General features: G+C 47.0%; 1 protein-coding gene across 4 annotated transcripts in view; it reads left to right on the plus strand.

Moving 5' to 3' along the window:
• The window catches only part of brinp1 (bone morphogenetic protein/retinoic acid inducible neural-specific 1), a 511248-nt gene that overhangs the window by 339210 nt on the left and 147720 nt on the right, over window positions 1-24318 (plus strand). For all 4 annotated transcript variants that reach the window (XR_011937622.1, XM_072488231.1, XM_072488232.1 and 1 more), the window contains one exon: window positions 5321-5490. Coding sequence is in view for 3 of the 4 variants with exons in the window: in XM_072488231.1 (XP_072344332.1) it covers window positions 5321-5490 (170 nt within the window). In the remaining variant the exon portion in view is untranslated. The remainder of the gene's footprint in view (window positions 1-5320; window positions 5491-24318) is intronic.

Genomic DNA, 24318 nt, shown 5'->3' on the forward strand with positions numbered 1-24318 from the left:
CCGAGCTGTTGCTCTGCATTTCCCTATTCCCAAGTGACCGCGATGTATTTTCTGAAGAATGTCGAGCTTGGTGATGAGGAAGCCCACAAGCTCCTCACACTTGATGTTGGATGTAAGGGTGGAGGGGAAAGGGAAGAAGAGGTTCAAGAAGATGGCTTGCAGTGGAGAAAAGATGCCAGGGTTATCTTTGCATTCCAGGAAGACCCTGGAATAGTGAGGAGTTTGAAATCTCTTTAATGAATCCTTATTCTCATAGAAATTTGGCATACGCCAAACCTAAAATCAAATTTCCCAAACCCTCACACTGTACACAACCATTCCAAACCTCTTGAGTTTACCAATGAGTCAACTTGAAAGAACCTCGACATACTATAATTTCCCAAGAACCTCTTTTATAATAATCTTTATTATTGTCACAAGTAGGCTAACATTAACACTGCAATGAAGTTACAGTGAAAATCCTCCAGTCACCACATTCCGGCGCCTGTTCGGGTCCATTGAGGGAGAATTCAGAATGCCCAAATTACCGAACAGCACATCTTCCAGGACTTGTGGGAGGAAACCGGAGCACTCGGAGGAAACCCACGCAGACACGGGGAGAACATGCAGACTCCGCACAGACAGTGATCCAAGCAGGGAATGGAACATGGGACCCTGGCGTTGTAAAGCCACAGTGCTAACCTCTGCTAACGTGCCGCCCTAATTATTCACTCTCCACAAACGACCGCCCAATTATCTGCCAGACTCTTCCCAAGGCAAAGCCTCATGAGGGATATCATCTAATTTTGATATCTTTTTTTCTTATTTCATCTCTTTTGTGACATGAAGAGAGTTTTACTCTTTCATTCCTTTGTTTTAAATATAATGTGCTCAAAATGGGACATGCCCAGCTCACTAACACACAAAATCAAAGATAGCTTCTCCGACACAGGGACACTCATGAACAACAATATATTTTCCCTCAATTGTGGAGGAGCCGATTTACATTTGACAGTATCAGCATCTTGACAGACAATCTGGATTGCAGCTATATTGGAACACTACATTACTTTTAATGCAGTGTTGTATGAAGACAGACAAGCAATGGCTCACATATAAAGAATAAGAACATAATTTGAAATATATATCCACAAATTCCTCACAGAAAAAATTGTCCAAACATATCACCAACAACAATAGCATTAGATCAAAGGAATAAATGTACCATTTTGCCACAAAGCGGATTGTGTTTGGAGGTTTGGAGGATTTTAGAATTCAGAGAAAGAGGACCGGAAATTGATGAGTAAAGAGAAAAGAGCGTGAGAGTAGATTTGCAAAATATTTAGCTGGAATTTTCAGGTCGCTCAGGCCAGTGGGGTTTTCCGATCCCGCCGACAGCACACCCCTGCTGCGTGTTTCCCGACAGTGAGGGGTGCATTCAATGGGAAATCTCATCGACATTGGTAGGACCTGAGTATCCTGACGCCACTTCTGCTGCCGTGAAACATGCTAGGGGTTGCATGGAATATCCCACCATGAAACCAGATTGTAAGCAATGCTATAAAGATGGAAATAAAGGATTTGTGAAAGTAATTATGAGACAGATGAATACAAAATTATGATGGGGACTAAGGAAATGTCAGTGGCATTAAACAACTACATTGCGCAGCATTCTCCGTTGCCCGAGGCCGCTATCGCAATCGACAATCGGGTGGAGAATCCATTCCGATGCCCAAATCGGGGACATCGCCAGTATGACACCAGTTTTCAAGTCTCCGCTCCCTCCAAAATGGCATCATTGCGTTGCGTGCTGCACGCCATTGCAATGGCGTTAGTGCGTCATCAGCAGGCCCGCCCGCGATGCTCCGCCCCCGATGTGCCGAGTTCCCGACCGCGCGGTTGATGTGTGGTCTGTGCAGTCGGGAACCCAGCGTGGCGGCTGCGGACTGTATCCAGCGCCACCACAGTCGGCCAGGAGATGTGCCTCTGGCCGAGTGGGATTCCGCTATGGCTGGGGGGACTGGTGGTGGGTGGCCAGGCGGTTGCCAGGAGGTGTCCTGTGGGGTCGTGGATAGCAGGTCGGGTCTGCGCATGGCTGGCCGGTGTCATGTTGTACGGCGCAACCGCTGCATTCTGCGGCCGATTTTGGCGCGGGAGCTGGGAGTTTCTCCCGGCGCTGCTGCTAGCCAGGCCCCGGAATCGGTGAGGGTTCGGCCCCAATTTTGGTGTCGTACAACGCCCGCAAATTCCCTTTTTCTGCCGGCATTTCGCCGCTGAAATGGAGAATCCAGCCCATTGTATCTGTCTTGACAGTGGAAGGCACAAAGCATGTTCCAAAAATAATGGAAAAGCAAAGATTTGATCCAAAAATCAGGAGCTTAAAGTCTTACTATCCCAGCTAATATTGCTACTAGACAAGTCCTGTTATCCCAGATCTGCTCCTTTAAGCCCTGAATTTTAAACTTGGAGCATCTGTTCCTCATGCTTAACTTCACTGAACAGGATCTTTTCCAGATTCCTGCTCTTTCTCTTTGACTAGGTCTTCTTGGAACTTCCTTCTGTCCCTCTCCCAGGTTTTGGGACATTTCTGTTCTTTACTTTCAGTTCTGCTTTCTACAGTCTCCCTTCACCTTACAGCATAACCACTAATTGAACCTCAAACTGCTTTCTGTCCCCCTGTGGCCTCTATATTGCTCGGCAACAGCCCAGATTTTTTATACCCTGTGTTTGCTTTAGAGTCGTAAATCCTCATTAAAATGCAGGCATTGTTTAAAGTGAAACTAAAACTCAAGTCTTGATAGCACACAACTGCAGAAATATAAATTTAGCTTAAACTTAAAGCTGTACCTTGTTCCCAACACTCACAAATGCAAATATAAATGACCTGAAACTGTATCTATTTCCTCACAAATGAAATCAGCATAATCAAAAAAAAGTGCTGAAGAAAGTAATGGGATTAAGTGGCAACAAATCTCTTAGACTCGATGACTTATGTCCTACTTTGAATGTTGGAGCAGGCTTGAAGGGTCAAATGGCCAACTCCTATATCATGTTCTCATGATCTTCAGCATACATGTTTACATTCCTTTTAATTACTGAGCCATTAACAAGATTCACGATATGGTGAACTGTGGTTTGCAGGCAATATGTGGAGATGGCTACAACTATCAGCCTTTAGCCAACACAATGTAAAGCAGTTCTATCTGAACTTTTAATTCAGAAGAAAGACAAATAACAGAAAGCAACTTCAGGTTCCAATACTGAGTTCTATGAAGGAATGGACAGATTGTGGTGTTTATATTTGAGAACCTACAGCAAAAAAAATAAAAAGCAGTGGTTGACATCTTGCTTTAAGGGGTGCAAAGCATTCTTTAAATAGTCTGAGCAAGCCAGATCACAAAGCTGGCAATCAATATGGAAAACAGAATGAGCATATCCCACAAGACATTCATATGGGGCCCAGTCATTAAAATAGTTCAAGCTTCCTACTGCTTACAATGGGGAGGCAGCATGATCAACTGATCAACTCCCCCGTGGCTGGTGTTATCTGCATCACACACCAAAATCTACCCGACAAAACCAAACTCGTACTTGTGGGACAATACCTCACCTCATACTCACTTTAAAAAACAATGAAACAATTTGCAACCCACTTCTGATTTACTCAAGCAGTTACTTGTAACTCTGAGCCCCAGGCCAGTTTTCCTAATGTGGACCCTGATATGTTTGAATTAGCACCTGCTATCATGGAAGATTGTTGGATGACGGGAGCATAGATCACCCGGAATGATTCCCAGCTCCCGGCCCCCCCCCCCAGGCCCTTGCCTCATATCTCCCTCCTCTATAGTGGCCAGAGGTTTGACAAAGCTCCAGATGCATAATCTACCCATTAAACAAATGTTGTTTTTCATAAAAATGAAATGACCCAAACAAGCTCAGTGAAGAGGCGCACACCATAGATGTGACAGTTATGTTAAACAATTGAGACGTTCGGATAAGTCATGGCTCAACCTTTTCAGCAGCGATGGATGGGCCTTACAATAAGCATCAAGAGCCCTTTGCAATCAAGTAGAACCAGTGTCATGTTTTGAGCAGCAAGTCTTTGCACTGAGAGTGTGCAGTGTTAAGGGTGTTCAGGCAGATAAGCGAAAAGACATGAAACCATTTTCACCTGTCCTAGCTTTCAGAATGTACTCAAAATATATCCTAAAACCTTTTTGCAGGATTGAGTCACCAAGCAAACTTAAGCTAAGTAATTAATTAGTTACTAGAGTGACCAGCCAATTGAATTTTGTTGCTATGCAACCATTTTGACCACTGCAGTGCAACAAGAATCTTATTAATATTTTCATTGTTTTATTAACCAGAAGTAAAAAAGTGCACTTATATATTTTGCAAGAAGACTCAGTAGCCAGGGAATACATGTTTAAGGTAATTGGCGCAAAAGCCAACAGGGGAGATACGGAGAATGTTTTTAACACAGCAAGTTATTATGAACTGGATCGCACTGCCTGAAAGGATGATAGAATCAGATTCAACAGTTACCTTCAGAAGGGAATTGTTTGTATGCTACAAAAAAGGTAGAACATTTTCAGGGCCATAGGGGAATGGGCAAGGCAGTGGGCCTAATTGGAGAGCTCTATCATGGAACTGGCACAGCTAAGCACGAGTCAAAGGATTCCTTTAGGCCATGAAGGAGTTTTTTCCAGCCTTACTTTAAGGGCCTGCTGCTGTTGTTGTGCCTGGATCAGGTCAGTTGCTGGGGCCCCTTAAGCTTGGCCGGACCAGGGTGAAGTGGAAAGTCATGTTGACATTGAGAGGACACTGGCAGTTGGGTTGTCACACTCTGAGGAGCGAACGAGTCAGTCAGGGAAATGTTTTGCTAGTGTGTGACCTTTTATAAGTTGCCCCTCTCAGCGACCTGAGAAAAACCTCAGCGAGGAGGGAGGATTTCCAGCTCATGTAACATTCCAGACTGGGATCTCAGCCTGCCTGGTATCTGTAGAGTTTGAGGAGCAGTTTGCATATTACCCTTTCCGACTGTCAAATGTCCCACAACGACTTCTGTTGGAAGCAGAGTGTAGCTTTCTCTTAAGTTGAGTCCTTGCACTGAGAGCTGAAGTGTTTTCACAGTCAGGTGAAAAATAAAACAGTAATTTGATGCATTCAGTAAAGCAATGATTTCAGAATCAGAGTGTTAAGACACAGAAACAGGTCATGTGGAAGTTTTACTCCAGTCATCCATCATGTCCTGTATTTTGTGAGATGGCCCCATGATATCACTCTTCTTGTGGTTTTCCAGTTACTTTCACTGAGCTGTTCATTGTTCTTCTTCCTGCAGGTGAAGAAGCTCTTACCATGTACATGGACAAAAGCAAGTTAGATAGAAAGTCAGCAAATGCCAGTCAAAGTGTGGAGGCACTCCATCAACTAGCCTCATCCTACTTCATCGATCGCGACGGGACCATGCGCCGACTTCATGAAATACAAATCTCGACTGGAGCAATCAAGGTACTTATCCTCCATCTTTTACAAGACAAAAGTGATCCCTGTAGAATGGCTATGACAATGATCACTCATCAGGGTGTCAGAGGTAGAAAAATCATGGACGGTCGCACAAAGAGAGCAGAAATGTGCAATGGTTTCTTATTAGATGTCCCATCATCAGTCCTGTTGAACAGGGCACATAAAAACTGTCATTGCGATAGTTCCCATTGGGTACTATCCCCGCCCAAAGGGAATTTGTACTCTTGCTCTTCAGCCATCAGTTGCTGTGCAAATTCAAGTTGCGTAGTTTTGTAACAAATCCATATGTGTCTGTATTACATTAGCTTGGAATTCAGACTGCTTTCCATCCTGAATCAGGTAGCTTCAGGGGGGATCAAAATGGTACAATGCCACAGGAGGCCTCAGGATTCATATCCATAGTTTCCAAAATGACAGAAGGAGAGAGAAAGAAGCATGGACAAAGAGATTTGTTCTTGCGTACCTGTCCACCTGAGAGAGGTTGGCCGAATGCCATTTCAATCAGGGATTCCCTTGGCAGCTTTATAATGTATAAAAGCTTTGTATGTGGTATGCATTGTTCACACTCCACAGGCCACCCATCATTTTAAGTGATGCCAATTGACCTGAAGACTGAAGTGTACCAGTAATTTATTTACCTGGTAACACCCTCCACAATTTACAAGCTGTTGTCATTCCCTGAGTACCCACTCGAATGATCGCCTGAAAAGGTCAGATCAGGTGAACAGCTAAACTGTACAACTGTGCTACAGAGCCCACACGTACTGTGAACAACGCCCTTGGAGATCAGCTTGTAGACTGTTAAAAAGAAATATAAGCATTGTTTGTAAACTTAAATTTCAGGAAGCGCAGCAAAATCTGCAATGTATCAGGAGCTTCCTGCCTTCCCGTAGCTTTGAAGGACAGTTTGAACAAGGGTTTTATTGGCACCCAGTCTGAGTGGAAGTGAATACTCCTCTCAGTGATGTGAACACCCGCACCCCAGAATATGAACATCGTTAATACACAGTGGTGTGGTTTGACGGAGGTTTTCAGCATTCCTTCCAAAAATATCTCTGAAAGTGCAGATGAATAATTTTTAAGGTGACATTTTGATCCGGCCGATTCAGAACTGTAATTACCAGGGACAGCACCCAGTCTGTGCCAAGTTGGCAAACTTCAAATTAGCCTTCCCTTGTGGGGAGGTGGTGGGAAAGAAAGAGTTACTTGAGTTCAGCCAGAGTTGAATTGCTGTTCAGTGTGGGAAATGCAATCTCTGAGAGCTGGTTGTTAACGTCTGGCTTCGATGGCGAGATGTCGGACGGGAGTGGGGGGGGGGTGGAGGGAGGTTGGAAAGGGGATTGTGTTTCTTTCTCCCTTTATAAAGCTTCTGATACTTTGAAAGGACAGTGATGCTCGGATCGAAATGTAACAAGAAAATCTTGCATTTAGATCCTTACCTTCCATGAACACAGGACAGCCCAAAAGTCAACAAGATTTTTTTTGAAAGTTTAGACCCAGTTGCACCTAGAACCTCAATAGAGCACCTTCCACATGGTAATATGACCCCAGGCATTTTTACAGGGCAGGTGGCGGGATTCTATCAGCCCGGGGCCAGGCCAGAGAATCCCCGCGACCGGGCCGGAGAATCCCCGTGACCGGCGCGAATCGAGCCACGCCTCTCCGACGCCGGCACGCGATTCTCTGCAGAGCGGAGAAATGGCGCCATTGGCGCCAGCGTAGTTGGCGCGGCGTGGTCGGGGGCCACTCTACACGGCCGGTCCGCCGATTCTCGGCCTGGGATGGGCCGAGCGGCCATCGTAAAAACGGCAAGTCCCGCCGGCGCCGTCCATACCTGCTCTCAGCCGGCGGGACCTCGGCGTGGAAGGGTTGGGAGGCAGCCTGGGGGGGGGGGGGAGCTTCCGATGTGGCCTGGCCCGCGATCGGGGCACACCGATCGGCGGGCTGGCCTCTCTAGCTGGCGGCCTCCTTTCTTCCTCGCCAGCCCCTTTAGCCCTGTGCCATGTTGCGCCAGGGCCGGCGCGTTGAAGGAAGCCACTGCTCATGTGCGCGTTGGCGCCGGTGCCACTGCGCATGCGCCTATCCCGCGGCGCCCAGTTCACGCCAGGATCAGCAGCTGGAGCGGCATGAACCGCTCCAGTGCCGTGCTGGCCCCTTTTGTGGGCCAGATTTAGCCGTCGGGTCGGCCCGTTCATGCCGTCGTAAAACACGGAATCCCGCCCAAGATACCTGACAAAAAATTGACCACGAGTCAAAGAGTCATTAGGGTGTACAAACAAACGATTGATCAAAGGTGTACATTTTAATGAGACCTTCCAAGGAGCAGAAAGAGAGTTGGAGGGGCAGAGGGGTTTCAAGTGGAAGTCCCACAGTTCACCGGTGTAGTGCATTGTGATGGCATGAGTGTGCTGCTTGCTTTCCAATGTCCTGTCGGGAAGAGATACCACCCCCTCAACAAGAGAGACGTAATTGCCAGAAGCTGACCTTGAAGGACCTCCTCCATAATTCACGAAGTGATTGTTCCTAAGTAATCCAATCCAAAATAATTACTGCTGGATGCGTAAGAACAAAGTTATTTGGAAAATGAAAGTGAGAAAGGAGAGGATCTGGAAGTGAACATCTCCTATGTCTAAATGTCCCACTGTGTCTGCCATGAGTAAGTAGTTGACTTAAAAGTTTACCTCCGTGGCGATATTGAACAATGATTGGATGTTTTTTTTGTGTGAGGGGGGCAGTTTTCTCACTCAGCCACATTCAATGCATTGAAAATGAAGTTTTCCGTTTGAGATATGGAATGAAATATTGAGAGTGGTGGTAGTCACCGCTCGAAGAGTGACATTACTGATGAGGAGGTTGATAAGAATATGTCATCATTGTGAATTTGTGCGAGACTCAAAATTAATTTACAAGCTGCACTGTCTGCTAAATGACTGTTTTATTGCTTAACAAGAAAGAACTTTTTGCATTGTCAAAATCGTTAATGTTTCACACATTAATTGAATAGCCTTCATTCTCCTCATCAATAATTATACCCCCCCCCCCCCGCACATCCCCCCCCCCCCCCCCCCCCCCCCCCCCCGCCGCCCTCCAGCTCTATTTGAGCTGCGACTTCAGGCACAGGAACATGAGCATCAAGAGCTGGAGTAGGCAATTTGAACCCTCGAGACTAACTGTGGCCTCAATTCCACTTTGCTGTCTGCACACCCCTATCCAACCCTCCCCCACTCCACCCCAATAACCCTCAACTTTATTATCAATCAAAAATCTGTCTGACTCTGCTTTGAATGAATTCAGTGACTCAGCCTCCACTGCTCTCTGGGAGAGAGAATGCCACACACTAATAACCATCTGAGAGAAAAATAAATTTTCCTCCTCTCAGTCTTAGATGGGAGATGCCGAATTTTTAAACTGTGTCCCGTAGTTCTCGATTCCTCCACCAGGGGAAACATCCTCTTAGCATATGCTAACTCAGATTGTGGCTGTCGTGGCAAGTGACCCATTGTTAATGGTTTTACTGTACTTATCACATTCAAGTGGCAAAAGTCGATCATTGTATATTTTGAAACAATCGGAGTAAATTAGCTCCACAGAATCACGATAAATAATTATTGACCCATAACTTTCTCAGAGGACAAACTCTGGCAGATTGCCATTCTCAGCAGACTTAGCCATTGTGGTGATTCCAAAGTCCCTGTCGTGCCCAACCTTCCTCACTCAGGCTGAGTGAGACAGGAGCAGTGATGTGTGCCCCTGGCTGCATCGGTGTGGAGCAACTGGGGCACAGAGCGGTAAGAAACGCTCCCTTTTTACTGCTTCGCTGCCGTAAACGAGGTGTTTCAAGCGGCAATTAAAAGGTAAGTGGTTCAGACAACGGAATGGGGTGATGTCAGCTCTGACCGGGTTGGGTCAGGTTGCGGGGGGGGGGGGGGTTCAGTCCAGGAGGGGGGGGTGGAATGGATTGGATTGGGTCGCACCTGAAAGGGGGGTTAGACCAGGTCGCCCTGGGGGGTGGTGGGGTTGATTTGATTTGATTTGATTTATTATTGTCACATGTATTAGTATAGAGTGAAAAGTATTGTTTCTTGCATGCTGTACAAACAATGCATACCGCACATAGGGAAGGAAGGAGAGACTGCAGAATATAATGTTACAGTTATAGCAAGGTGTAGAGAAAAGATCAACTTAATACGAGGTATGTCCATTCAAAAGTCTGATGGAAGTAGGGAAGAAGCGGTTCTTGAGTCGGTTGATATGTGATCTCAAACTTTGGTATCTTTTCCTGATGGAAGAAGGTGGAAGAGAGTATATCCGGGGTGCATAGGGTCCTTAATTGTGCTGGCTGCTTTTCTGAGGCAGCAGGAATTATAGATAGAGTCCATGGATGGGAGGCTGGTTTACATAATGGACTGGGCTACATTCACTACCTTTTGTAGTTTCCTGCGGTCTTGGGCAGAGCAGGCTCCATACCAAGCTGTGATACACCCAGAAAGAATGCTTTCTATGGTGCATCTGGGTTGGGGCTGGAGATGGTGTGGTGGGCCCCCTGGATGACTGTGTGTGTGTTTGTCCGTGCAGGGCTGGGTCTGGGTGTTTTAACTAGTTAATCTAGAGCTTGAAGTGATTTTTTTTCCTCCTAACAGTTTCAGAGTACCTATCACGGAAAACTGGCAGAACTATCCGAATTTAGCGATTAAAACGCTTCTGTCAGATATTTCCCAGCCCGGCACAACTGTCCAGAGGAAGTTAGAATTTCTGGGCAATTGCTGGGTAAACCTTCACGTGGGAACGTCCGAGATGGATTCCTCAGCGCATCATTGGGGTACCCCCATATGCGACACTGGTGAACCAGCAAGTTAAATTATTTTATTGGACACATTCTGAGTTGATCCTAAAGCAATAACTCAATTTTACACAGCACCCATCACTTTGGTAAATGTCTTAATGCCACTGAAGAATAGTTAGAGAACTTTTGGCTTTGAGAAGGATAAATTAGGATTGATAGCTTATGTTTTAATCTAAAGAGTAAGGTTTTAATAAATATTTCAAAGGGGAGATTTGGAACACTAGTGATATTCCTGAATGTGGCTATCTTGTAAATTCTCACCATAGAGGCATCAAAAAATTAAGGCAAATTCGAAAAGTTATTGGAGAATAACTGGTGTCCATGGAATCATACCCATGATGTGCCTTAATAGACTGGAGGGGCTGATCCTGCACATCTCCATGGCTTAAATGTTGCAGGTGAGCTTAGCTTAGTTGGGAAACCCCGGCTGATTTTATGGCCATTAGGCCATTAATTGGCACCCAACCCCTCCACCGCACCCCTCAATCTGGGAGGAAGTTTGCACCTGAGAGCCACCTGCCAATTCGATGATCAGTCGCTCTCTAGTCCCTATAACACCATCGGGAGCGATGGCCACTGCTGGGACTGCAGGCTGTGCACCACACTGATGGGCCAGATTCAAAAGTGAGGAGTAGGTTTTGCTGTGGCTCGTCTGGCAGGCACTTTCTGAGGGTGGGAGAGAGGAGGGTGCTGGAGGACTGGGTTTGGGGAACATGGGAGGAGGGAAAAACTGTTGGACTGGGACCCCTGTTGGGCAAAACATCCCTGGAAGAGGAAGGAAAGCAAGAAAGAAAAGAAAACACATTTCAAGGCTCCTTGTGTCTCAGATTGTTTCTTTTCACCCTTCAGATTAGGTGTCTTGCCTCAGCCTTGACTCAGTGGTAACACGTTTGCCTCTAGATTAGGTGATTTTGAGTTCAAGTCTCATTCTAAAGACCTAAACAAACAATCTAGGCTGCCAGCTCAGTGCCATTGCACTTTCAGGAGCACTGCAACTTGAATGTAAAAGTTCAACCAAACCTTCTGTTGCAGACAAAGTTTGGCGGGGCACTATGCAAAGTAAAGCAAGGGAGTTCACCCTGAGGTCTACGAAGATTCGCACACAGCGATTTATATTGTCACATGTTTGATTTTGCCAACAAACCTTTTGCTAGCAGGTTAATGACAACTGTAAGAAATGGGAGACTCCTGGACTGTTTGTTATACCTCAACTTCCAATGTTCAGAAGTTAGCAAAGAGGCCTGAGGCTGGCCAAGAATGCCATTGTGCGCAGCCAAGAGCAAACTTCTCCATTAATGTTTCTACAGCGAATCAGTTGGCAATCCGTTTTGATCGGATGCACCGAGAAAGAGGCACTCCTTCATTGAGGTCAAGGGCAATGCTCCTTGTGCCTTCAGGACCCTGGGACTGGATAACTTACTATAGTTGAGGGTTGCAGCTGAGATTTAAGCAAAGGGTGCCTCATGTGACCAGCACATCCGGCCAGCTGAAAGCCAGTGCTGACGTCTCTTTCAGTCGGCACATTCCCACACTACCCTCCGCTCAACCCCACATTGGAGGCATGCAGTTGAGTTACCCTTAGCAGCCAGATGCATCCCTAGGCCTGCTGATCCCTGGCATATCTCCAGTTCACAAAAGTTGTACAATCCTTTTCTGCAGTCATTGACCACCTTTTGCAATGATGGGATGTGAGTGCAAATGTATGCGGGACTGAGCAGCGGTCATCAAATTAATATGGAATGTTGGGCAAATTTTTCCCAGGCCCCAGCGGTGGCAGGCTTGGAGGCAAGGAACTTGGCGGGGGGAGGGGGGGGGGTGGGGGGGAGGGGTGCAGCGGGCAGGAATTCTAATGGACTGCCTGGGTCACAGAGGCAGACAGACAATTTTGAATAAGGACCATTTGGAGGGCTTGCCAACAGCAGAGCAGCTCCTTGTCATCGCCAAAACCATGGAGGCAGCCTCTCTCCAGGGGGCATTCAGAGCCAGATGTTCCATCCAATGAACTATTTGGAGGGGTTTACCCTCATATGAGGGGTGTGCCAACTTCACCCCGACACCCTAAAATAATTTTATTTTTTTGCTTCTGAGGAAGCCTGCCTCAACCAGTGGAAATTTTGAGACACTAGAGCTGTGAGCACTACGATTGGGCCATCAGCATCAAAGGCCCATCCACTATCCTTGACTGGACATTGACTCTGGATCTCCAGGAAATTGGGCCGTCCTCCCCACCCCTGATTGGCTCTTGATAAGTGCAGTCTCGGGTTTTCCATTTGATCCCGATGCCAGGATCCCGAAGGCCATGGGGAAAATCAGGTCCCTTGACTGTGGAACCATTAGACACTGAGCAAGCAGGACATTTATAGAGAATTGGAAAACTTCAGGATTTTAAGGCAAAGTCCTCAGGTTTGATAATTGAAGAAAAGCTGAGTGGGCCAAGAAAATATCAACGTCCTCAGAATCTGTATAACAGAAAGAACAACAACCTGTTCTTGTCCAGCACCTTTCACATTACAAAACATCTCCAGGTGTTTCACAGCAGCTTTATAAAACAAAATATAACACTGAGTCACATAAGAAGATATAGGACAGATGAACAAAAGCTTGCATGGGATGTCAGACAAACAGCCTTCAAAATTAGAGACAGTTGTAGGATCAAGCGAAGTAATGGTGACGCAAAGCTGACTGTGAGCAGTGTACATATGGAAACTGAAATTGTGCTTTTGAATGATGTTACTGTGGAGCGACATGTAGATAAGAAATAGGTCACTAGACGCAAGATGGGAGCAAAGATAGGAACATAGGAGCAGTTGCAGGCCATTTGACCTGTCAAGCCTGTTCCACCATTCAGTTAGATTGTGGCTGATCATGTACCTTAATGTCGTTTTCCCACACCATCTCCATAGCCCTTGGTGCCATTAATCTCCACAAATCTCTTGATTTCTGTCTTGAACATGCTCAATAATTGAGCTTCCGCAGCCCTCTGGGGTAAAGAATCCCCCCATCATCTTTTTTCCAATTAATGTTGAGCTGAAGGAAAACTGTCACTTTGTGTGACGGTATGACTGTGCAAACGATATTGTGGAACCTTCGACATTTGTCCTTAATTCTGAGGGTCCACGTGTCCCCCTTGGACATAGCTTCAATTGATTAAAAGAGAGTTTGCTAGCTTTAACCCGACTGACATGGCCCAAATCATATAACCAGTAACTGAAAGAAAGCAGATGTGTATTCTTTGTACTCAATGCTTCCTCGAGATCTTACATTAATTAGAAATCCAAATGACATTCCCATAAACCATGTTGCATCTTTATCAAAATATTTAGCTATTTGGCCTCCTCAAATTGCTTCACATGAAGCAAAAACTAATCATAGCTATCCTGACAGCCATTAGTGCCAGATGGTCAGCATTGTTTCTCTTGGTGAAACAGGAAAGATAAGCAACAAAGGTGCCTTAAATGACTTACCCTATTGATACTCTTAAATGATCAATGTGTTAGAAGACTATTGTAATAAAGAGTTATTTATGTGTGTTCTACTAGCTTGTATCACAAATGGGAGGAATTCTTGCTGAGAGCAAAACAGTTATTCTTTTAAAAGGCCTTGAGCTTGTTCTTTTTTGTAACTTTAAGACAAAGGGGTGCCATGAGCATCCTTTGAAAATTAGATCCCTAACTCTTATCAGCAAGACAATTCTTCACACAACTCACAGCCTCAAGTTGTCTTATGCTGTTTCATAGTTGCAACTTGCAAGCAGAGTGGCTAACATGAGATTCCTAAATGTTTGTCCCAATTAATATAAAATTCTAAAATTCGTAGATTAGCGGAATCGTACAGTATTGGCTAACTAACAGAAAACAGAGAGCCAGGATGAATAGATACTTCTCAGGCTGGCGAACTGTAATGAGTGGAGTGCCACAGGGATCAATGCTGGGACCTCAACTATTTACATTCTATATTAATGACTTAGACGAATAGGTTGGGAATAGAGGGATATGGATCCTGGAAGTGCAGAAGGTTTTAGGTTAGACGGGCAGCATGGTCAGTGCAGGCGTGGAGGGCCGAAGGGCCTGCTCCTGTGCTGTACCTTTCTTTGTTCTTTGAAGCGACTGGCTGTGTTGTAGCTAAATTTGCTGATTTTGCAAAGAATCAGCAAATTGTTAGGAGGATAGTGTCGGTAAGGAGTTATGGATAGATTAAGTGAGCGAACAGAAATGCAGCAGACAAAGCATAATGTGGGAAAATGTGAAGTTGTTCACTTTGGCAGGAAGAATGCAGGAGTGGTGTATTATGTAAATGGAAAGAGACTCTAGCGTGCTGTGGTATAGAAGGATCTCGGTGTCCTTGTACACGGATCATAAAGTACTTGCACGCAGGTACAGCAAGTCATTAGGAAGGAAACCATGCTACAGCTACAGAAAATTGTAGTGTGACCATAACTACAGTACTGTGTACAGTTTTGGTATCCTTACTTAAGGAGGTATATACCTTGAAAACAGTTCAGGGAGGGTTCACAAGGCTGATTCCTGGGATGAAGTGCTCATGTTATGAGGGAAGATTGAGCAAATTGGCCTTATACTCATTGGAATTTCAAAGAATGAGAAATAATCTTCTTGAAACCTATAAGATTGTGAGGGGGACTTGACAGTGTAGATGCTGAGCACATGTTTCCCATCATGGAGGAATCTAGATCAAAGGGCACAGTTTCAAAATAACAAGTCTTCCATTTCAGGCGGAAATTAGGAAGGACTTTGACTCTCAATTGACCAATCAGTGTCTGAAATTATTTTCCACAGAGTGCAGTGGATGTTGGGTTATGGAATATATTTAAGGCTGAATTGGGCAGATTTTTGATGTACAACAGAGACAAAGGTTGCAGCAGGCATGCAGTAAAGTGGAAATAAGGGCATAATCAAACTAGCCCTGATCTTATTGAAAGGTTGAAGCTGGCTCGCTGGGTCGAATGGCCTACTCATGCTCCTATTTCTTATGATCTAACGATAGGAGAGAGTCTAGAGTAAAAGTCATAAATCTCGCAATAGGTTGCAGATAATGAAAATCAAGAAAACAGGTCGGGCAATTTGAAATTTGTTTTCTCAAATGTGATAAAATAATTACGACGTTTCAGTTTCCCCGGTGGCACAGGGTATGATGACTGAATCTGTAAAATTGAATCTGTTCACATGATAGTACTGCAATTAATAAAAATGCAAACAATGGTTGAGATTTAATCCTGGAGCAGACACAATACATTTTAATTTCCCCATTGTTGCTCAAACAAACTGTCTGTGAGAGCTGAACCCTAGCTAATGGTGGATAACCCACACGTGCCTGGAGTCACAAATTTAAGTGGGTGCAGCATGTATTCGACAGCACAAGGCAATGCCTAGGGTACCATTAAAACCATGAGCAATGCTCACACGGAATGAACAACTCCGGCAAAGCTGCCATAATAGAGCAAAGGCTTTCGACAGGACATATTGCTGCTTTAAATATGTATCTTTATATATACTACAGATGGACCATCAATGTTCCTGATAATTAAACAAACAAAGGGAAATTACAATATGTTTTTTTAATTAATGGTTGAGGTGCTGATGAGGAATGACCACATCAAAGAAACTGGCTTGGTGGGGCTCCTGACTCTTGACAGTGAGAGGCAGTAGAAATATTATTAGCCAAGAGATAGTCATTCACTCGGTTAGTTCAGTAAGCTTGCAGATTCCACTGTGCATATTAGTCCAACTCCCTTTTGCCCTCCTCAGCTCAGCTCTTCATGACTTCTGTGTAGAATGCTAGCAGCCTAGCTGCATGCTGAACTCGTTCACTAAAGGAAAGTGTGGGAATCTCCGAGTTCAGTAGGCCACCCCATCCGTCACCGGTTGCACCAGGCCTTTGGCAATAGTCTGACCAGAGGAAAACAGAAGAAGCCATTTGAAGACACTCGCATCGCGATGCACGCTTCCTACAAGTCAGATCAGTTGTGACATGATCCCATGTGCAACAGAAAATCCTCTGCGACCACATGTAACTCCCCATTCTCGATGACCAGAAATTGTCAGATTTCTTCAAGAAAGAAATCACAGCACAGTGCCAAACACCGAGTGCAAGGTAAGTAATAATTGGGATGAGAGTGTGCAGAGAGAAAGATAGCTTTTAGCTTATTGAAAGAAAAGAACCCTTAGGGTTGACACAGCTTTGGGCAAGAACACAAAAGTCTTTTTCCAGGACACTAATCTTAATCTTTATGAAACCAAGCGGAGACCCACCTCTGTTATTTAGGTAAAACACAGCTTTGCCACATTGGAACTTTTTAGCTTCTTTTTCCTGCCCTCCAGCATATCATAAAATTGTTTTATTATGTGAGAAATAGTCGATAATGAATTGCAAAAATATTCACATCACCTCAATGATGCGGCAGGGAGAAAACACCAATAAATAGAATTGGAAGTTGGCCAAGTGGGCTGCAAATTCTTTTTATTAAATAATGTAAATTTAGTTTCCGCACATTCATTATTGCTGGTGGAGAAGGAGAGACAATCATACACAAGGCAAACATAGCTTGTCACAGCTACAACGCCCCGAGTCAAAATTCAGTTCAAAAATCCATTGACAGAGCTTGTTGCTGATAATCACTCTTGCCTAATGTATTTATGGCATCTTCACACTTATTGCCTAACATATTTGTCATGCGTCACACTCTGCAGCGATGATATCTATTTTCCAGGGAAAGGCCTGGTTTTCATTTTGGTTAAATTGCAGGGATTTTGCCAATCCACCGATGATGGAAATTATTTTTGCAATGACAAATGATCCCTAGAGGCAGAAATAGCCATGTATGTACCTCAAGAAGCGCAAGCCTTAAACGCAGTCATTTACTTCAGTAGGAGAGTTATCACCGTGCACATTTATGGAAATGGAACCCAATATCAATGAGCGTGGTTGCAGAATGGAATGGGAGGGGTGGGGGGGCTTGGGTTGAGTGCTCTTTCGGAGGGTCAGTACACTCGATGGGCAGAATGGCCTCCTTCTGCACTGTAGGGATACTATGCATCCATCACTGCATTTGTGTTTCATTCATAAACAGAGACTGCAGTCCTGAGATGGCAAATGTTCCCCAACAACATTTTGTCTTTGAGATTAACCTCCGAAGAGCTCACGACTGGTTATTCACTGTGCATGTGTGGACGGAAGTTGGGATGGGGGGTTAGTTTAGTTGGATTTTTCTGCACATCAACTTCAGCGAAATTGATGGCAAGGCTTTTTCACTTCAGCAGCATCCAGAGTTGCCCAGTCCAAAAATATCTGTATGGAATCAGGATTCGAGCTGATAAGAGATTTCCTGAAGTATTCAGATGTTCCTGAAGTATTCAGGTGATTCTGATGCAGAAGCGGGTGGATTTGAATGGTGGAGATGTGAGAATAGATTCATTTTCTGGTATTTTTCGAAATGACTCTTACCAACAGGGGAATATTTATGCAGCATGTTCCTTTCGGAAGTTAAAACAGGTAACGGATGTTCACTATACAGTCAAACGTAGATGTGATTAAATCCATAGAACCCATAGAATCACTACAGCCCATGAGGTCTGCACTGATCCTCTGAAAGAGCACCCTATCCAGGTCCACACCCCACTGTATTCCCATAACCCCGCAGCCCCACCCAACCTACATGATCATGGACACTAAAGGGCAATTTTAGCATAGCCAATCCGCTTAACCCACATATCTTTGGACTGTGGGAGGAAACCGGCGCACCCAGAGGAAACCCACACAGACACAGGGAGAAGGTACAAACTTCACACAGTCACCCAAGGCCGGAAATGAACATGGGTCCCTGGCGCTATGAGGCAGTAGTGTTAACCACTGTAGTGTGTTGAAGTATAAGAGCCTTCACAAGACCTAGAGGTACGCATCAATCGATCTCCTTGTAGAATACAAGTTTTTTAATATTACTCTTTGGTAATATATGGTTACTCTCTGCTTTTAGATCCAGAATGGTCAGATGGTGTGAGTCTCAAGAAACCACTAATCTTCAACTTAAAACAGAACAGATTTATTGAATAACGAATTCATTAATATTGAGTTTGCACACTCCACAGAACAATAACTAGTAATCAAGAAATCTGTATTAAAGTATTAACTAATTTAAACTACATGTGCTAACTATGCTGTGATCTATCTCGCTAACACTCGGCTGTCTAGTCACTTCTGGTTGGAAGAGACCCAAGATCCTTTGAATTCTCATATTTATAGTGGGATCCAGTGCTGCCGTCTAGTGGTTGTGTTACACTGAGCTATCATCATTAACCCTTTACTTGTCATACATATCACTACAGGCGGAGGCCTGGCCAGCTGGAATTGTAAATTCACACTTCCAGCAGTCCCAACCAGGATGTTTGAGTTGGAAGCTGCTTTGCGGCCTCTTCCTGCTGCTCCTCCACTCTGCCCTCCTCTGCCTGCGGCACATCGCCCCTCTGCTGGGCTATGTTGTGCAGGACGCAGCACACCACAATGATGCGGCCGACCCTATCTGACTGATAATGGAGGGCGCCCTAGAGAGGACCAGGCATCTGAAACGCATTTTGAGCACGCTGAAGCACCTCTCTATCACACCCCTGCATGGGCACCATTGTAGCTGTTCTCCGTGTCATTCTGTGGCCTCCGTATAGGTGTCATCAGCCATGACCGCAACGGGTAACCCCTGTCGCTCAGCAACCAGCCCCTCAGTCGGGGGTGGCGTCCCTCGTACATGCCGGGGATGTAAGACCGCGACAACACGTATGAGTCATGTACACTTCCCGGGTACCGGGCGCAGACCTGCAGGATAATCATGCGGTGATTGCAGACCACCTGGATGTTCATGGAATAGGTCCCCTTCCTATTGGTGAACACGGCCCTGTTATCTGCAGCTGGCCGCACGGCGACGTGCATCCCATCAATCGCGCCCTGGACCATGGGGAACCCGGCCACGGCAGAGAAGCCCACGGCCTGGGCATCCTGGCTGGCCCGGTCCACAGGGAAGCGGATGTAGCGGTGCGCAATGGCATATAGGGCGTCTGTCACTGCCCGGATGCACCGGTGCACCGATGTCTGCGAGATGCCGGACAGGTCACCACCTGGCGTCTGGAATGACCCCATGGCATAAAAGATAAGGGCCACCGTAACCTTGACGGACACGTGAAGAGGGCCCCCCCCCCCAGTGCCACACGGTGCCAGGTGTGCCAGCAGGTGGCAGATGTGTGCCACAGTTTCGCGGCTCATCTCGGAGTCTCCTCCTGCATTCCCGGTCCGTGAGGTCCTGGTACGACAACCAGGGCCGGTACACACGGAGCCTCCTCGGGTGCCTCCGTTGCCGTGGCGCTGCGACGTCCTCCTCGTGTTCCTCCTCCATTACGTGCTCCCCCTGCTCCTCCTCGTCCTGTCGGGCGGGTGTCCCTCCAGCCTGGGCGGCTGCCACCTGCCCCTCTGCGGCATGCTCCTCTGCGGCAGCCTGCGCCGCCTCACCGGCACGCTCCTCCTCCTCCTCCTCCAGGGCAACATGGAGAATAGCGGCTGCCGCCAAGGCGACCTACATCGCTGGCTGATCAGAAAACATGACGGCCTGCGGGGGAGGGAAGGGGGGGGAAACAACGACATGATATCATTGCCCGTACCCCCCCACCCCAGCCAGGTGGCATGGGCTGCATGGCCCGGCTGTTGGAGGATGGCACCTGGCCAGACGGACAAACTCCCTTGCCCTCGCGCCCCCCTCCCCGGCACTCACATCCCCGTCCCCGGCACTATCCCCCCCATCCCCAGAACTCACCCCCCCCCCCGGTCGCCGGCAATCACGCCCCCCCGGACCGGGCACTCATTCCCCCCCCTCACCGGCACTCACCCCCCACATCCCCGGCACTCACCCCCCCCCCCGTCCCCGGCACTTACCCCCCCGTACCCGGCACACATCCCCCCGTCCCCGGCACTCACCCCACACCCCTTCTTCGGCGCTCACCGCCCTCCCCCCCCCCCCCCGTTCCGGGAACTCACCGCCCCCCCCCTGTCCTGTCCCCGGCACTCACCCCCCCCGTCGCCGGCACTCACCCGGTCCCCGTCCTCGGCACTCAGCCCCTGTACCCGGCACATCCCCCCAACCCCGGCACTCACCCCCACAGCACTCACCCCCCTGTCCCCGGCACTCACCTCCCGTTCCCAGCATGCATCCCCCCGTCCCCGGCACTCCCCTCCCCCCCCCCCCCCCCCGGCACTCACCTCCCGTTCCCAGCATGCATCCCCCCGTCCCCGGCACTCACCCCTCCCCCCCCCCCGTCCCCGTCCCCGGCACTCACCCCCCCCCCGGCACTCAGCCCCCGTTCCCGGCACATCCCCCCAACCCCGGCACTCACCCCCACGGCACTCACCCCCCTGTCCCCGGCACACCCCCCGTTCCCAGCATGCACGTCCCCGGCACTCACTCCCCCATCCACGGCACTCACCCCACTGTCCCCGGCACTCACCCCCCCGTCCCCGGCACTTACCCCCCCCCCCCCCCGTACCTGGCACACCCTCCCATCCCCGGCACTCAGCCCCCCATCCCCGGCACTCACCCCCCCGTCCCTGGCACTCACCCCCCCGGTCCCGGCACTCACCCCCCCCCTCGCAGGCACTCACCACCCCCTCGCCGGCACTCACCACCCCGTCCCCATCCCTCACCCCCCCCCCGTCCCCCTCGCCGGCACTCACCACCCCGTCCCGTCCCTCACCCCCCCGTCCCCCTCGCCGGTACTCACCCCCCCCCCCCCGTCACTCACCCCCTCATCCCCGGCACTCACACCCCCCCTCCCCCCCGCACTCATCCCCTCTGTCCCCCTCGCCGGCACTCACCCCCCCTTCCCCGGCACTCCCCCGAAACCCACCCCACCCCACCCCCCACTCCCGGCACACACACACCCACACACACCTCTCCCCCACACGTACAGACTGCGGCCACGCCATCGCCTCTCCTGTGGCCACCCCCCCAGGCTGTGACTTACCTCCACACTGGACGGCGTCAACCATCAGCACTGGTTGACGCCGTTAAAAAGGTGTTTTGATTTACCCCGACGTGACCACGGGACTTCGGCCCATCCGGCCGCGACAATATGGGCAGCACCGGAGTCCATTGTCTCGCGCCCGCCCCTGCCATTCTCCGAGGCGGGCGGCGCGATTGACGCCCCGCCGACGTTTCACCCTTCAGATAATTCGGCAGGCGGCGGGGGCTGGATTCATGCCGCCCCCCCAGCTGTTCTCCGACCCGTCGGGGGATCGGAGAATCCCACCCATTGATTCCCACTTTTTGTTTTAGGAAGCAGTCCTACACAATCGATTAGGACCCTTGTAAAAGGTTCCTCAAATGCTGGAATGGGTATGAAGGGCGCTGGTTTTATCACTGCTTGAGGTTTCCCTATCACTTGACATGTGTGACATGATTGACAAAATTTAACTACATCTTTATGTAGTCCAGGCCAATAAAAATGTTTCTGGATTTTAGCTTGAGTTTTCCTTATTCCCAAATGACCTCCTACTGGTACCTCATGTGCAACTGGCAACACCTCCTTTCTATACCCTACCGGCAATTCTACTTGATGAACTTCTGCCCACCTTTCATCCACCTGCATATGTACAGGTCTCCATTTTCTCATCAAGACATCACTTTTACGGTGATAACACTCTGGTATACTCTCAGATTCCTCTTCCGTATATGCTTTCTGATATGTCCGTTTGATTTCTACATCTTTCTGTTGTAACTCCGCCACTTTTCCTGAGCTAAAAATATCCGCCTCATCCTCCACCTGTTCTTGTTCTTTTTCAACCATCTGATCAAAAATCGTTTCTGATAATTGCACTTCAACTTCATCTTCACTCTTTGATTTCTCCACTTGTCTTAACCTGTGACTTTGCGACCTTGTTACTACACAATCCGGAAAAATCCCAGGATATTCATCCTTCAACACTTCAGTTGTCTGATTTTCCACTGGCTTATCAACCACAGTAGGCATCACTCCCACCTGCGATCCAGCTATATCATTATCCAAGATAAACTGTATTCCTGGACAAGATAGTTTATCTATTACTCCTACTACCACTTCACCACTCTTCACTGGACTTTCCAACCTTACCTTATATAATGGAACGCTACTCCTCTCACCCTGAATTTCACATATCAGCACCTTTTCTGGCAACATTCTTCCCAAACTACATAATTCCTCATCTCTTACCATTAAAGATTGACTAGCCCCTGTATCTCTTAAAATTGTGACTTCTTTACCTGCTCCTCCTGATACACATGAGTAAACTTTACCCACACAAGTAAATTCTTTAAAGACATCTGGCATTTTCTTAACAATTACTTCTTGAACAGGCTGTACAATCGTTTGCACCTCCTTCGCTTCCCTGGGCTTTCCTTTACCACTCTAACAAACCCCACTGTCTTATCCTGTTTTACCACATCAGCCTTCCCAGTGCTTTTCTTCAACCACCAACACTGTGACTTTACATGGCCTAGTTTATTACAATGAAAACATTTGAAACTTTTCATTTCTTTTCCACCCTCCTGGATTTTGTTTTTAATCTGAGGTACACTCTCTTTATTGTCTCCCATCAGATCACCTTTACCTTTACCACTTGAGTATTTCTCATGTCCCCAGTTTCTATCCCTCACCGGCTGAAACTGATGTCAGAAACCAATCTTTGATTTATGAACTAATTCATAATCATCTGCCATTTCCGCTGCTAATCTTGCAGTTTTAACCCTCTGTTCTTCCACATGAGTTCTCACTACATCGGGAATTGAATTTTTAAACTCCTCCGAAAGTATAATTTCTCTGAGAACTTCATACGTTTGGTCTATTCTCAAAGCCCTTATCCACCTATCAAAATTACTCTGTTTGAGCCTTTCAAACTCCATGTATGTTTGACCAAATTCTTTCCTTAAATTTCTAAACCTTTGTCTGTAAGCTTCAGGCACTAGCTCATATGCACTTAAGATGGATTTCTTCACCTCCTCATACATTCCAGATACCTCCTCCGGTAGTGATGCAAACACTTCACTAGCTCTACCTACCAGCTTTGTTTGAATCAATAACACCCACATGTCCTGTGGCCATTTCATTTAGTTTTGCTACCTTCTCAAATGAAATGAAAAAGGCTTCCACTTCCTTCTCGTCAAACCTTGGCAATGCTTGGACATATTTAAATAGACTCCCACCATGCCTTCGACTATGACGCTCTTTCTCACTGTCCACATCACTATCATCCAACTGTACGTTTCCCTTTATGTCTGCCAATTTTAACTGATTGTCATGTTTCATGGCCATTTTCTGAAGTTCAAACTCCCTCTCTTTATCTTTTTCCCTGATCTGTATCTCCCTTTCTTTTTCTTTTTGTTCTGCTGTGGCTATTCTTTCTTTTCTCCTTTCTGCTCTCTCCTTTTCTTTTTTCTCTCTCTCTCTTTCTTTTTCTTTTTCTTCTCTCTCTCTTTCACTTTCTTTTTCCTCTCTCTTTCTCTTTCTTTTGCCTCTCTCTCACTCGTATTCCAGCCATTTTAATTCTTTCTCATGTTCCATGTGTTTAATTTGCAACTGAATTTTTGCCATTTCCAATGAGTCAAACTCTATCTCAGGCAACTTTAAATGCTTAACCACCGCCATAATTACCTAATTTTTTCGCATTTTGTCAGGTAATATTAACTCCAATGTTCTTGCCAAATCTAACAGTCTGCTTTTCGTTTCTGTCCGTAAAGTACTACGTGTGACATTCTCCACCCCCAAAAACTTCTGAGCCTCTGAAAGAGCCATTGTTCACAACACTCTCCCCACTTAAACTAAAATACCACACGGAAAAGCAACAATCCTTGACAGTCTTTAAATTCACAAAAGCCAATCCAATAGATAGACTTTTATCCCCCTCGAGCCCCCAATTGTTATGGATGAGGCGTTTTCAGAACCCCAAAATGT

The sequence above is a fragment of the Scyliorhinus torazame genome, chromosome 22 (genome assembly GCF_047496885.1).
Source record: "Scyliorhinus torazame isolate Kashiwa2021f chromosome 22, sScyTor2.1, whole genome shotgun sequence".
Classification (NCBI taxonomy): domain Eukaryota; kingdom Metazoa; phylum Chordata; class Chondrichthyes; order Carcharhiniformes; family Scyliorhinidae; genus Scyliorhinus; species Scyliorhinus torazame.